This window comes from Megalops cyprinoides, chromosome 5 (genome assembly GCF_013368585.1).
Source record: "Megalops cyprinoides isolate fMegCyp1 chromosome 5, fMegCyp1.pri, whole genome shotgun sequence".
NCBI lineage: Eukaryota > Metazoa > Chordata > Actinopteri > Elopiformes > Megalopidae > Megalops > Megalops cyprinoides.
Genome location: NC_050587.1, coordinates 34,236,749 through 34,252,669, shown reverse-complemented (window position 1 = coordinate 34,252,669; position 15,921 = coordinate 34,236,749). Strand labels below are relative to the sequence as shown.

Below are 15,921 nucleotides of genomic sequence, written 5' to 3'. Positions count from 1 at the left end.
TTATTTCTCCTTTTAAAATTTTTCAACAATTCCAAATGCCATTCTTCCAGCATGAATGAAATTGTCCATTTTAGTCAAAAGATGAAATGACCATAGATACGGAGTTGAAGATCATTAGAAAGGTAGAAGGGGGAGAAGTAAAAAGCTAAGTAGCCATTTAAGTTAAATCATGCAGGAGAGGTGAAGACCTCTGTGCAGCATGCTGAGCACAGAAAGAGTTGGAGCGCCGGCGATTACAGCACCGGCTCCAAGTGAAATATGAACATTAATGCATCTCAGCTGATCTGTGCACGACACACGTTTTTTGCACAAGTGTGTGTTTCACTGTCAAGCTACGTGCAGTTGTCTTGTTGTCATATTTCAGAAGATAACCAATGCTAATTTCCTGTTTTCTAAAGTCCTGGCACATATACCTATAAATATTGTGATTTATGTCTTGGGTAACAGAATTTTGCTTAAAGAAAAAAAAAATTGACCTTGTGGATCACTTTAACAGGCAACACCTGTATATCTTTTGAGAGTGAGTGCGTGATCTGAGAGTAAGTGTGTGATCAGGCGGCAGTGTAGCATAGTGGTTAAGAAGCAGGGCTCGTGACCAAAAGGTTGCCGGTTCGATTCCTCGCTGGACCATTGCTGTTGTACCCTTGGGCAAGGGTACTTAACCCCCAGTTTCCTCAGTAAATATCCAGCTGTAAAAATGGATAACATTGTAAGTGACAAGAGCGTCTGCTAAATGTCTGTAAAGTAATGTAATCTCTGTCTGACCCTCTGCCTCTCTGTCTCGCAGGAGTATGCCCCTGGCGAGGAAAGGTGCGGTGTCCAGCGCGCTCTACATGGCCTGGCTGGAGTCCCTGTCCAAGGACCTGCCCCCGATCCTCCTGGTGCGTGGCAACCACCAGAGTGTCCTCACCTTCTACTCTTAAACTCCCGCCGCCTCGCGGGGGGCCTCGACACAAACCCATTGCCATCTAAGCGAAAAGAAGGGTTAAAAAAAAACGAGCAACTGATAGTGATGATCTTAATAATGATACCCGTAATAGTAATGCTAGCGAAAACCGGCCGCGCCGCCGGCGACCACCATCCATCGTCTCGCAACGTCTGGTGACGTCTACCCAACTCCTGCAAAATGGAGGCTGAAGCTGTTTTGGAGGGGAAGGGGGGGCCTTCTTGTACCCTTGTAGTGACTTCAGTATGTCAACACTCCCTCTGGTCTCGAAACAGATCGGGAAAAAAAGAGAAACAAATGAACAAATTTCTTTGTTTTTTTGCTTAAACACACCCAAGCATGCAATTCATATTATTATTATTATTATTATTGTTGTCATTATTAAGCTATCAATAATTTTGCTCATTGAAGCAGCAATAATCACCAGTTTTCCTTTTCCTCTGTTGGGTGAAACCATGCAGAATGCTTTGCAACACCTTTTATAGCCTTAAGGATGTGCCTTCCATGTGAATCAAATTTAATTAAACTTCTCTGCCCTGATTAATCGTATGACAGCATATATGGATGGATATGATTATTTTTGTTACTGGGTTTTAAATGTTAAAAATTCTGGTTTTATTGGGGGGGGTTTATGCAAGTGGACTTAAATAGCAAGGTATTCCACTCATTTGCATAAAAAGCTGGTGTTCTGGTGTTTTTTTTTCCTCAAAATTTCAATTGATTTTTGTCCTCCATTTTGAGTCTTCCTTTAAACTATAAATGAATGAAATTTGTTCCTTAAAGCGGTTCCCTCTGCAATCACCAGAGCCTCGGCGATCTGCTCATATTCATGCAGTTATATGAAACTGCACATTGCATTGGTGATGGTAAAAGTTTGCTTTCATATCTATCTCTGTGTACAAAACATGCAGATATGAGCATAAGTCCAGATCACCCTCTGCCAGATAAAGACTGCATCTGATTAACCAGGGGGACACATTTAGACTCATTCATGCATGAAAGGACTGTAGTCTTGGAATGGAAGGGACATCAGAGCTGCTAAACAACAAGTGTTTTAACCAAAAAAAATTGAAAAGAAAATTATTTCTGAACCCTGGCTGGTGTAACCCTACAAAGGAACCGATGTAATCCTACATAAGAATAGGACTTTTGCCTTAATTAGAGTAATGATTGTTGTATTTTATTACTTTTTTATGATTCCTCTTAAGCCATACTGGCTGACTGATTAATGAATGGGGAAATATAGTTATATTGTAGATAGAAGGGTAGGTGCATATAGAGAATGTAACGTCGATCTATAGTAGATATTTTAAAAATGCATAAATATATTCCATCTTCCAGTCCCACCACCCTCAGTTTCAGGAGTGCTTTTTCCGCCCCTCCCGTCACGTAGAAAGTTCTGGAGTGATGTCGCGAGTTGCGCTCTCGGCCCGACTGGCGGAAAGCTGTCAGCTGGTGAGCGCCTGCGTGTGAATCTCACGCTGTTGCTGTGAGAGGGTTCATCCGGGGTCTCTCTCTGCACGACTGGCCCAAACGGCAAGGGGCCTGCTCTCGTGAACCGACCTCTCAGATAGCGGTCGCGCTTCTCCAGAGACCGCTAGGTGGTGTGGGATTAATGGCAACTCCTTTGTCCCCTCCTCCCCCCACCCCCTCCCCTCTGGTGGACTACCGTTTCACCATGGGAAAGCTCCCAGCCCGTTCTTACATGCATTTGGTTCTCAGATGTGATTTTAACGCCATACCTTTTTTTTTTCTTTTTTTGCATAGCCTGTATTTGTATAAAGTGTCATGCTGTTCATTTGTAGGTACAATCGTCTGGAGGGGGAGGATCCATTTCCCAATTGAAGTATAGTACGAATGTTACATGCATTTTAAGGGGCCTCCTTGAATCAGGTTGATACCTCTATGCAGATGTGGTTTCGTAGTGAGCGTTTGTGATATAGGGGGGGCCACCTTTCTGAGAAATCCTAAAAGGTTTCAGTTTCCCGAACTGATGGTCTCAGCTTTAAGTCCAGAATACCAGATTTCTGTTTCAGTTTTTGACATGTGTGAATTTGGCCATCCCAAGCGTGAAGGAACAGGGTCCAGATAAGGGTGTCCTTCGGACACCATGCTGTCTCAATAACCTGCCAGAGCTCCGTGGCTTGTACCATCTTGGAGCTCATTATGGGGGGTGGGGAGGTTCAAAAGGACCCACATTGGTGGGGTCAACTAATCAGGCTTCTGTTGCAGCACTGCCAGACCCCCCCACCCCACAAACATCCAAAAGTGAGGAGTGTTCTTCAGACTGCCTCATACTTCCTGGTCAAACAGGGGTCTCTTTTTTTTTTTTTTTTTTTCTCCATTATTGCTCACGCCTTACACAGCAAACTGTTTGTTTCGTCGTCACAGAGTTTGTAAAAGACTACTTCCTCTCCCTTTTGATCTAATCCCACAAGCATTAGAATCGTCTAGCGTGAATGTAGTGTTTGGCACATGGGAAGGTCAAATTGAATGTAAACGTGATACACTAAAACGAAGTGGAGCCAATGCTGGGGTACAGCGTCCTCGTGAATTATTTTTTTATTATCTTCTCGTGGCTTCAGGGGTTCTGCTGTGCTGTTTTCTCACCATATATTTCAAGCTGCTTTTTTGGGGGGGGTGGTAAGTTGGGGGAAGGGTCTCATTTCTGATCCCCCAAAACCCTTGTGGAAATATCAGTTGAGGCTTGGTCTGTATTTCAGGTTATGTTCAATATAAACACCCACATGACTGCATCCCACCAATCTGTGTTCATTTTCAATATAAATACACCATGCGATTATGAACGTTTTTGAATTGATCTATATATATATATATATATACCAATGTATAAAAGATAACTTTGAAGTATGTGCAAAGCATGTAATTACCTTTTTGAAATGGGTGGGGGAATTCTACAGTTCCAGATGGTACTGATTTGCAATCTACTTGTCAAAGATCTCACCTGTTTACCCCTGTACAGCGCCCAGCCTCCCCAACAGTTTTGAATTGACCAAGAGCACGACCATCCGTGTTCTTAGTTTTTTTGAGAAAATATAAATTGGAGGGAGAGGGTTTTACCTTTTGAAGATGTCACATAACTTGCTATTGATATTTATGTCACAACCAAATACTGTGTGTTTGTGTGTGCGTGTGCGTGTTATTCATTGATATATATATAGACACACATCGATGTATAGATTCACATAGCTGGTGAGGTGTGACGAATTATTACTCCTGTAGCATCCTCTAGCGTTTTATTCATCCGTTTCTGAGGCTGTGTTCTATCCAAGGCGAGTCACCTGTCGGTCGTGTTTATTCTCATTCCATTTCATACCTCTGTGTTTTCCACCCGTTCACTTGTCTGTAGCCAAAGTTCTCTCTTTCCTTCTCTGTAAGTCGTGAACCATGAAAACGAATGAAAAATCAAAGCAATGTTCATACGCATAAAGCCGACCCTAGTTCACACTGTTATTCTTAACTAACCTGTAAATAACTAGTTGTCTAACGAGATAAATTAAGGGAGTGGAATATTAATGGCAAATTAATAACGGAGAAAGAAAAATATTTATTTTTAGTTTAGATTTTTCTCCTGTTATTTTTAATTTTGGTTTTAAGTTAAATTGCATGTTGATTTTATGTTTTGATCTCTTAAATTTTGTCTTTTAATTTCTTTTTCAGTCTTTCTGTACATTTCTATCTTTTATATGCCTTTGATGAAAGCTGTGTTGAAAAATGGTTAAAAAGTATTCTTTTCCTCTCTCCCACTGGGGTAGATCTAATCTACCTAGCTGGTTGAAACGGTAATGTTTTGATATACTGTACTGTTAACTGTCACAGATATGCTTTTTTCTAACATTTTAACATTTAAGGTTACCGATACTTTGTACATCTTTATTGCAATAAATAAAAATCAAATGAAATAAATTAGTGGTTTGTTCATTATGAAAGCCTTTTTATAATTATTATGCCTATTTTGTACCCCACATTTAAATATCACTTACATTGCTGTCATTTAGCAGACACTCCAGAGCAACTTGCAAAGGTTACAGTGTTACATATTATCCATTTATACAGCTGGGTATTTACTGAAGCAATTTTTAGGTTAAGTAACTTGGCCAAGAGTACAACGGCAGTGCCCCAGTGAGGAATCGAACCGGCAACCTTGGGAGCCTTACTCAATAGTAAAACACCCACATCTGTTTGCAGGATAATGGTTGGGATTACCCATAAAGAGAATAAGATCGGAACATTGCAGCGGCCAGCTCAGAACTCATCCCCAGCATCTTTGGGATGAACTGGAATGCAGCACTGAGGCAATAGAGGAGCTTACTAATGCTTGACAGAGGCGTGTAGCATAATACCACCAGCTTTCCACCATGAATTAGTAGGCAGTTTTTCATGACGTGTTGAAGCAATCATTAAAGGCAAAGACAGGCTAACAAGCTATTAACTTCTTGCGATAAAGACATATTTTCTGGGAGCTCTGGAGAAGCTCAGTGGATAAGGTGCTCGCTTTGAGAACTTGCTGAGCTCTACAGCTTAGGTTTGGTTCCAGCCATGTTATCATCCAACGATAACCACTGTAGTCCACTGTCTCGACAACTGGCTTCGTTCCTTTGAGGGAAGAAGGGTGGGTGTGTCAGCGTGTATGTATACTGCTCATCTCAGTGCTTATCTAAACCTGTGACTCATCGGGCGCCTGCAGGTTTCTTGGATGATGTCAGTGAAGACGCACCCACCCCCCCCCCCCCCCCCCGTCGTCGCTTTGCTCACTTTGGAGACCTGCATGGTGAAAAACATGGTCATGGTCAGCCTGCTGTGAGTATTGGTGCCTGAGTACAGTTGCCGCTGTGAGACAAGTATAATGTATCCAAAATTCTAAAAATAGTGCTGTATAAAGGGAGAAAATAATAAGAATTAACTTCCTATGTCCTGTGATTTTTGGTAGGATAGTCTAGTGTAGTTTGTTTAGTTAAACATTTCATTTGATTGTCTGATTATAGCAAAATGGGTTATCATATTTTCCCTAAATAAAGGAAGCTCTATTTCAATGTACTTGGAGTCAGGAAAACTGGTATGTGGCACATATCTCACTTTGAAAGTCCTTCAACCAAAGGTTCCTTGAACCAAACATACTCTTTAACCAGGTTAAGCAGGTTAAGATGGGTCTAAAGGACGAGGTAAAATATATCTCCAACCATATAACATGAAAAAAGGGATACAGAAGATTTTGGAATTCACAAAGAATTATAGCCCAATATCTCTCCTTAGTTTGGTGAGAATTACAGTTAAATTAATTAAAATCCTTGAATGGCAAGTACCTTCTGAAGCTCAGCATAGTTTGTAGAAAAAGCAAGGTTTTTCATACTGTGAGTTTGAGTATCATCAAGTGAGGCAGCTGCTCGGTTCTGTCCTGGGCTTTACATGCCTGACCACACCTGCTTCTCACCACACGCTCCCAGAGCACCAACAACACAGTACAACCACCTCAGCTGACCTCGCTGTAACAACCCTCAACTCCGAGACAATCAAAGGACTGCTGGCTCCCTCTGCTCTCAAACCATCTGTCTAACCTCAATTCTATCTCATCCAATTTCAAGAACATTGATAGCAGGCGCTTCTTATTAGTTTCCCGCAGAGATTGCCATCTACTCCGCCCGGCATTCGATTCGCAATTTACACAACGCGTGTTTTCACAATTTGCTGTATTAGTATGTTCATGTTAGAATTGCAGGGGTTGGCGGATTGTTTCAAGAGCAGGGGCAGATTTTTTTTGGGTTTAGTTACATTCTAAGCCTCCTCTGACTTCCATGGTTGGAAATGTCTGTCCAGTGGGTGAGGAAGTCAGAGCAGGGCTTGACTTCAATGATAAGCCAGCACGGTAAACATTCATCTGGCTGACACTAGAGAGAGCGCTTAGATGCCCGGTGCCATGCAAGCATTGTGAGTGTAATTTCCCCAGCGTGCTAACCCCCCCCCAGCTCGGCGAGAGGCGCGGCTTTGTTTCATGCGCTAATTCGGATAATTAGTGGCAGCTTTGCTTGCATGACAAGATGGAGTGTAATCTCGCCATTGAGCGGTCGGCAGTTGGCGAGGGCTCTCTGCTGGCAGTCATGCTTTTGCTGTGCTCATTGTTCTTTGGTGCAAGCCTGGGCACAGTTTACGTTGCGTGACTTATGCCTTCTGAATTGAAAAGGAATTGACCACCTACTTATGGTATATGAAACAAGGATGCTGTGATTTCAAGGTAAAGGCTGGCATTAAATACACAGCAATCCAGGTTGGACAGGGGAAAATAAACACACTGCTGAAATGTTCACAAAAATCTGTACTGTCTATCTGTACTACTGTCTTTTGCTGTGCCAAAATCCTCACTGGTATCAATTCAGAGGATGGCATATAAATCTGTATCTCTCCATCTCCCTCTCTCTTTTGCTCTCTCTCTCCCTGTATACACTCTACATATGTACATATGTACATATATATATATATATATATATATATATACACACATACACACACACACACAAAGGTTATAGATGGATAGATGGATTCATACCTCATACCTCATTGTGTATTGCCTTAATGAGAATGAGAGGCATTTGTCTTGTTCAGAATTATGCTTCCTCATTCAAACAAGAAGTAACTCTGTTAGAATGTTTGTTATATTGCTCATAATGTTGGAAAAATGTGAAGACTTTTTGTCTTTACATATTTAATTGCTGATGCATATTTATGTTTTATGCAAATATATTCATATATCAGGCAGCACACTATTTCTCTAGGTGCAATTTATTTTTTTTATATGGTGGTGTCACATTTCTCAACAGAAAAAGGTCTTCTATGATTCTTACTGGAAAATCACATAGTACTGCATATCATATTTACCAACAATGGATATATGCCACACAAAAATAACTTGTATACATATTTTTGGCTTGATGCATGTAAAATTAGTATATTTCATCATGGAAAGCCATGAAAGACTACTTTATTGCTGTTTATTATCTTGGTAAATAGTGCCCCCTTGTGTCTGGACATTGTGTACAACAATTTTGGACCAAAATATTTAGGATGCTGAATGACGTTCTGAGAACCACTGGTTGATATGAAATTATTTCATTCATTTCAGTCATTGAGAAATTGCAATTTGGGATTTTGCCATCAATTTCTTTCATCCTGGGGATAAAAAGGAGTAGAAAAGGCAGAGGAAAGCATACTTTCTCACGTTGGGCCAAACGGGCACCAGCTGCAAGGCTTTGCATGAAATGAACCAAGGAGATGAAGGAGATGGCACAGAAACTGTCTCCCCAAAAAATTAGTGGCTCTGTGCCGTTCAACACCATCTGAAAGCTTTTTGAACACTTTTGTTGAGACACTTTGTCCCAAGTTTTGGTCATAGATCTGTACTTCTCTTGAATCAAGGTCTTTTTATTTCACTTTTAGTTCTTGCATTTTGACCAGTTTATATGAAATTAATTAATCATACCATGGTTAAAGTATACATGTTGCAATAGAAACATTACCCAGGTACAGTATACACCTGTCTGTTATTCAGTGTGTACGATCATTAATCCCATTTATCATAATCAAACTGTAGTGTCGGCACATCAGTTCTGGGCTGCAGTTGGTTCATTAGCTACCTTTCTTAGTCTGATTAGAACCTTAAAAAGTATCATATATATACTCACGGTCTGTCAAAGATCATGAGTTTCAGATACTACACTCATAAGGCTTTGCTCATAGTACACTGGCATTGACTGAGAGTGTCATGCTGCACTAAAATTCTGTGGGGATTCGCAGATCTTCATCTTTACAGATCTTTCATGTTGATGGGTCGTCCCCTTTATTGCACCTGCCAGACCAGACGATCCACAGCATGAAGGCATCAGTGAATCTGCGTGGCTGACACGATGAGGAATGGGAGCTGCCCCTTTGGACAGAGCAGTGACTGTTCACTCCGCCTGCTCTGTCTGCCTCCTCCCCTCTCTAAGAAAGAAAGAAGCTGACACTGATGGATTTACTGTTTGAACAGCAGTGGGGTGACCAGCGCCCAAGTGATCTCACACTTTGCCGTGGCATGTGTCCCTGACCCCGCCACGGAGACAGGAGGGGTGCGGCAATGTTGTTTGAAGAACCCGTCTGCGGCCATCCATCCTTCCCTGGGCTACTGCTCGTCAAAAGGTATGTGTTGATTTGATGTGGTGTGGTGAATGAGTATTTAGTTTGAGTCCATGATGAATCTCAAAAAAAAATGTATGCTCAGACTAAACTCTAATCCATTACACCGCATCAATTTATTCTGGGTTAAGATTTATGAAGCAAGGCTTGCACAGTCCAAGACATCACAAGTGGGAAATGCCTGTCCTCTATTCGTTGTGTTCCCCTATGCTATGCCTGTAGCCATTGGCTGCATACGAATGTACTGAAGGATTGCATTGGCTGTGCTTAAGCACTCCTACATGAGTGCAGAGAATGTCACGGAGAGGGGGCCTTAATGTACACAAGCTGTGCTTCCAAAGTTAGGGGTGAAACGAGAGAGCAAGCTTTGAAAAAGCAGGGCTTGAATTTACAGTTTTTTGGTGTATTACATTATTAGCATTTAGCAGATGCTCTTATCCAAAGTGACTTACATTGGTTACAGTTTGCACGTTATCCATTTATAAAGCTTGATATTTGCTAAGGCAATTGTGGGTTATGTACCTTGCCCAAGAGTACAGCAGCAGTGCCCCAGCAGGGATTCGAACAGCAACCTTTTGGTATTGAGCCCTGCTCCTTCCCATTATGCTACACTGCTGCCCCCCATATATATGGCAATAACATCAACATCTGATTGCTGATAATAATTAAATACACTGTTCGCATGCAGGCTATTGCATTTCAACACATTTGTTTCTACCTGAATTCTTGATGTGATTATAGGTTACAAGTGAAGTTCTTGCCAATCATTTCTCTGGCTACTAAAAATCCCAAATAAGATGTCAATCAAGTTTTCTTTACTGTACAAATGTATTTCACCTCAAAGAAAACGCACGATGTCTGTCACACTTCAATAAAAAGACTTACAGTAATTAAGCTTTTGTTGACAATACACAGATCTATATAAACTACTATAACAAAATGTTAAGATGTAAAAATGTTTACAGGTAAAAACAGTGGAAATCTCTTTTTGGTATTGCTGTATAGGACACTGATAGTGCAGTCTTTGGACCACTGCAAACAACAGATTTGCGTACACATTTTCCATATTACAGTATCATTATTGGAAAGCACCAGTTATTCGATTCCCTCTTGCGAGGGTCAAAGTTCATTACAAAACACATTCTTTCCTATGAAATTATAACAATAACTACAAAGCGTTCACCATACACACAGTTACTCCATATAAAACTGTAAAGCTTTAAAAATTGTTGCATAACTACAGTGATGCATGTGTATTAGCATATTCTTAAGAAAAAAAAACATAAAAACAAAAACTAGCCATTGCACTTTACTTTTAAACATTGTGAAACTATTCTGAATGCTTGGACAATTCTGGATAGTTTTGCTTACAGCTGCCAGGTGTTATAAAATTGGCAGGTTGAGGTGATGATGGTGGTGTTAAGCACAGTACTAGGAATAAGGGTATTCACACAGTTCTGACAGTAAAGATATTATACTACAGAAGACATATATAAACACACTGCTGGAAAGCACACAGAAAAGATTTGATAATAAGAACAAGGTATTACAAACTAGTGGGAAAACTCTGACAGCAAACTTCATTAGTTTCAGTTTTGCTAAACACATTATGATCAGTTCTTTGAAAGCACCACTGGTTTGACAGAAACCAAAGTTAAATCAACACTGAAGATCTGTAATCTGACATATGCATATCTTACTAACTTATGTCAGTATAATGCAAGCTATTCACTTGTTAAAAAACAATTATATATAATGTGATTATTTTCTACTACAGACGAGTAAGGTGTTTCCTCTTCCAGAATTTCTTTGGTCTTTTAAGTGCTCTGTTGGAGTAAAGTAAAATGTTGACTTTCCCCATTGCTTTGGACACAATTATGAAGACATAACAGTCCAGTATATTACTTTACTGGCATGTAGGTATGACTTACTATCTGAAATTTGTAAATTGAGCACAACAATCATTTACAGTTCAGTTGAACAGATACTCTATCTATACATACAGTATATACCAAACTTAAATAAATACACATCTCTAGGTTAATTAAAACAAACAACTGAATATACTGTATATTTATACAAAGAAAAATACCTAATATGTTATATTGCAGTATTTCAGAATACATGTACAATTTTCCTGTCAATCACAATTGCCAAAAAAAGTTTTATTTAGGGGACTCAGGCCTGTTTTTCGGGGGGCTCAGGGAGAGGACTGCTGGTCTGTCATGTGGGCAGGGTCCATGGTGCATCTGAAGTTACTGCATGCAGCATTTTTACACGTTATTGTGTATGCAAATTGAATTCTCGTTGATTCTCATTGACTGCAGTGTAACCCAAAGAAAAAGCAGTGGGTTACACATGACTCCAAAATGTCATTACCCTCAAATAGTTTTTCTTCGAGAACAAGGTGCGAGTTGTGTCAAAACGATTACACTATTATTTAGTCAAACAAAGCATAAGCATATGTGGGGAAATTAAACTACTCCCCTTTTCCTGACAGTTTCTGACTCGTGTAGCACTTGGAGTGTTTACATCGAATACGCGCTGGCATCCAAGAGTGTGATGGCACCTCATGGGGTCGGCAATAAAATGTGTTACTAGAACAAAGACGTTGTTCTCAACACCTCCCTGTTTATGGGTGCAAATACGAGGAGGAAATGCATAAAAACTGTCAACAGGTTTAAGTGTACCTGGGTTACTGTGCAAACAACACATTGCTAATTTGTTTAATTTTCATTGTTTTATGTGCACATTTAAAATTTGATTTTAACTCACCAACGTGTTCTATAATATGTATAAATATACATATTATTCCACCATATGTGCTACAATGCTTAATAATGTGTCACCTCAGTGACATTAATAGGTTTATTTACATAATGAGCACATTTTAGCCATTTTTATATAAAATGCTTGCTTTTAAAATATAAAAAATATGAATCAACTATTATTTCACCTATAAAAAGAGAAAATCCAGTTCCTTTTCAGCACCATGAAATCTGAAACCCACACAAGGCATCTAAATTTACAATCCAAGTTATGATGAAAAGTTATCATGAAATCACCACCACTATTATGGATTCAGTTCAGTTTTATATGATGTTACATCAATTATAAAACAGAAATCTTTGGCCCTTCAGAAATCACACTCCCTTCTTGAGAAAAGAGAAGCCATGTGAAAGTTGAAAAAATATGGAGCTTAACTGTATTTGTTTTGAGCAAAACCCATCCCTTTTCTTTACAGGAAACTAAATTATATTTTCTCCAGCTACACTTTGGGACCTGGGTTAGAGGCTCCCTGTTTCCCTGTTTGTTTCCACCATTCTTTCATTTCTGCTTTGTGATGGACCAGGGCATCGTCATGTCTTCTTCCTGTCTGTTACTATGACATCCTCGCTGTGCTGTTCGGTCTCTCATAAGAATGAGCCAGCGGTGTCGGGTTTCAAGTTTTTAGTCAGCGACCTCTCTTCCTGATGCTCTTCCATGGAACAAAGAGGGCAGCGGCGGGGCTGGAGACACGCCCCTGTGGTGAGCCAAGGGGCTCACAGAGTGGGAGGGCATTACATGAGAAGAACTGACCAATCAGAGCCCACCCTTTGGTTACATCAAAAGAAATGAACTGTTCGAAAAGACGTCTGGCATCAGGTTCCCTTTATACGTCAAGAATGGGCTTTTTGGCCCAACAAGCTCATTCTGTGTATACCTCTGTTTGATTGGACCAAGTAAACAAAGGGCAGGTTCTTATTGGTCGGCTCTTTTCACACCACGCCCTCCATGTTGTGAGCCCCGTGGCTGGCCACGCGCTCAAATCTCTGGTGGGCAGGAGCCAGGGGTCCTACTGGAGCTGGATGTGCAGCCTCATGCGGAGGTTCTCCCCCAGCTCCCCGGAGAGGTAATCCCTGTCCTTGCGGTCCTCCAGCTCCCGCAGCTGGGCGTGGCCATAGAGGGGCCTGCTGGTGATCTCCAGCGCGTAGGCCCCTGGCGCCGCCCTCCTGCGGGCGACGTGCAGGTAGCTGAGGCCCTCGCGCCGCTGGATGCGGAAGACGCCGTCCTCGTTCCCGGAGGCAAGGACGTAGTGCACGTGCCCAGTGAGGGGCTTGATGGCTGGCACCAGCTCCAGGATGTGCTCCTTGGGGTCCAGCTGGGACACATTTAGCACCAGCGTCAGTGGCACGTCCATGTCCACGCTGGCCAGGCTGATCGGCTGCTCCTGGAGAGGGAAAATACGCACATCTGTCCATCCATCCATCCACCGATCCATCTGTCTACCCAACAATGTACCAATCTACTGATCTATATAGCCATCCACAGCATTTATCTTTAGTCTTCTCTCCATCTGTCTATTAGCCTATTTATATTCAATAATTACTGTATTTACATATATACTAAATCCATCTATCTATCTATATATCTATTACATTACATTAGCAGACACTCTTATCCAGAGCAACTTACATAGGTTACAATTCTGTCTATCTATCTATCTATCTGTCTATCTATCTACTTACCTACCTACCTGCCTACCTATATACAGTATCAGTCTCGACTTTCCCCCAAAACCCTGCAGATCACCATGGCATAGACAGGTGCCCCTCTAAAGCCTCATGGAGGTATGCTACCTGAGACCACTGAACGCTCTCACTCACCTGGGCAGGTTGGGTCTCGTTGGCCCCGCGTCTGCTCCTGCCGCCCTTTTTGGGGTAGCCGTTGATCTTACACTCGTAGCAGGCCTCTGGTGAGAGGCTGTTTCCTTCCTCCTCCTCTCCCTCCATCCCCATCGGGACGTACTGGGACTTCCCGAATCCCAGGCCCGAGACGCAGTGGCTGGACGACACAGCACCAGGAAAGGAGCAAACACAAATCCCATCAGAGACAGCACTTCTGTGCGGGGAAGCTATATGGAGTGTCAAACTGTTCTGATGCAGAAAGCTTCTACTTCTTGCCAGGCTTAACGTGATAGCATACATTTTTCCTGCAAGGGCAACATAAAAACAATCTTTCAACTGCATGGCATGTTCGACATAACCAAGAGCCAACAGTGTACTAGTACTCTTTAACAACACATACAATCTCTCCTTACTGATCTCTGATCAGCACTAACCACACTATACCTAATTCTGAGCCACTGGCCGCTGCTCTGAGATCAGTAAGTATCGTAACGGAGGCTGTGCTCACCCTTGTCCGACTCTGTAATAGCCCGGGGGGCAGCCGCAGAGGTAGCCGCCATAACTAAGAGCCAACAGTGTACTGGTACTCTTTAACAACACATACAATCTCTCCTTACTGATCTCTGATCAGCACTAACCACACTGCACCCAAAGCTGAGACACTGATCGCTGATCCGAGATCAGTAAACGGAGGCTCTGCTCACCCCTGCCCGACTCTGTAATAGCCCGGGGGGCAGCCGCAGAGGTAGCCTCCCTCCGTGTTGGAGCAGCCGTAGTTGCAGGGATTCTTCAGGGAGGTGCACTCATTGACGTCCTCGCAGCTGCTGGCCGGCTCGTTGAAGGTGTAGCCTGAGGGGCAGGCGCACTTGAAGCTGCCCAGCGTGTTGTAGCAGGAGGCCGTCCCACAGCTGCCAGGGCTAGAGCACTCGTTCTCATCTGCCCATGACAAAAAATAAAAAAAGAACAAAATTAATAATGTTTGAGCCGTCCGCCAGGGGAAACAGGGAAAAGGTGTAAGATGTTAGGAAATAAGTCCTGGACCAGAATTTTTTTTTTTTCCAGTACAAATCCAGCTTTGTAGATGGATAACCTGAGAAAATTGTAACTTACATAATTCCGCTAAATGGCTAATGTAATAGTAATATATCTGTTTTTTGGGGCAACAGAGTGGTGTAGCGGAAAGGAGCAGGGCTTGTAACAGAAAGGTTGCTGGTTTGATTCCCCGCTGGGGCCCTGCTGTTGTACCCTTGGGCAAGGTGCTTAATCCACAATTGCCTTAGTAAAATATCCAGTTGTATAAATGGTTAAAATTGTAAGCCATGTAAGCTGCTTTGCATAGGAGTGTCTGCTAAATGGCAATGTAATGTAACGTAACCAATGGGCTCCAATGCAGGTCACCTGAAGGTGAAATTTACTCAAGTCCCACCCACAGTGTTTGTGATCAGATTTCATTCACTGAATTGTGAATTTAATTTTCCCCAAGAAATATTCTGACACATATTTGGATTTGAAAGAGCCCTTCAGGTGAAGTGTCCTCTTCACAGAATTTGCATTTATCAGCAAGGAACTCTTCCAAACTTAGCCTTCAGTAAAATTTCCTCCAAAGATATGAGATGAATGATGGTACTATGGCTATGGTTTTTGAGAACTGGTACTTCTAAAGTGCCACTGTGATCCCCAGATGAGTATGCAATGCATAAGTACTCCACTAGGCGGCACTCTGCCCTGGATTGGCTTTTAGATGAAATGGTTTATCAGTACACATGCTCCCTCCACCAGGCAGGTCTTTGTCACTCCCAGTAAAACAGCACTACGTCTTACTACCGCCAGGATGCAGACAGCAATTAGGAAACCGTTTCGCCTGTAAAAAATGAAATTGGCCGTAGGAGGGGTGAGACTTCACATCGCCAATGAAAACAATCCCACACTGTACACTTCTCAAGAGCAGGCACTCTCTTAGTTAAATGAAGCGTACACATTTTTCTGTGCTTAATTCTGGAAAATGATACTATCATCAATCAATGGTTTTGCCCCAAAATGTTATGCTACAACAGATTGAGTACAACGAGCATGTTTCAAACTCTTGCCGTTTGCTTGCTGGCAGTAATGAAACATTACATTGCT

The 15,921-nt window shown here is 41.9% G+C and overlaps 2 protein-coding genes across 2 annotated transcripts in view; one reads left to right on the top strand and one right to left on the bottom strand.

Moving 5' to 3' along the window:
* slc12a2 (solute carrier family 12 member 2) overlaps positions 1-4,496 on the top strand; it is a 65,051-nt gene extending 60,555 nt beyond the window's left edge. The window contains exon 27 of the mRNA XM_036528959.1: positions 788-4,496. Coding sequence (XP_036384852.1) covers positions 788-923 — 136 coding nt within the window. The 3' untranslated portion in view covers positions 924-4,496. The remainder of the gene's footprint in view (positions 1-787) is intronic.
* An 8,469-nt stretch (positions 4,497-12,965) lies between these two features.
* Positions 12,966-15,921, bottom strand: part of LOC118778447 (fibrillin-2-like) — an 86,397-nt gene continuing 83,441 nt past the window's right edge. The window contains exons 63-65 of the mRNA XM_036529977.1: positions 14,502-14,733; positions 13,777-13,954; positions 12,966-13,340 (exon numbers count right to left, since the gene is read on the bottom strand). Of these exons, the coding sequence (XP_036385870.1) occupies positions 12,966-13,340; positions 13,777-13,954; positions 14,502-14,733 (785 nt within the window). The remainder of the gene's footprint in view (positions 13,341-13,776; positions 13,955-14,501; positions 14,734-15,921) is intronic.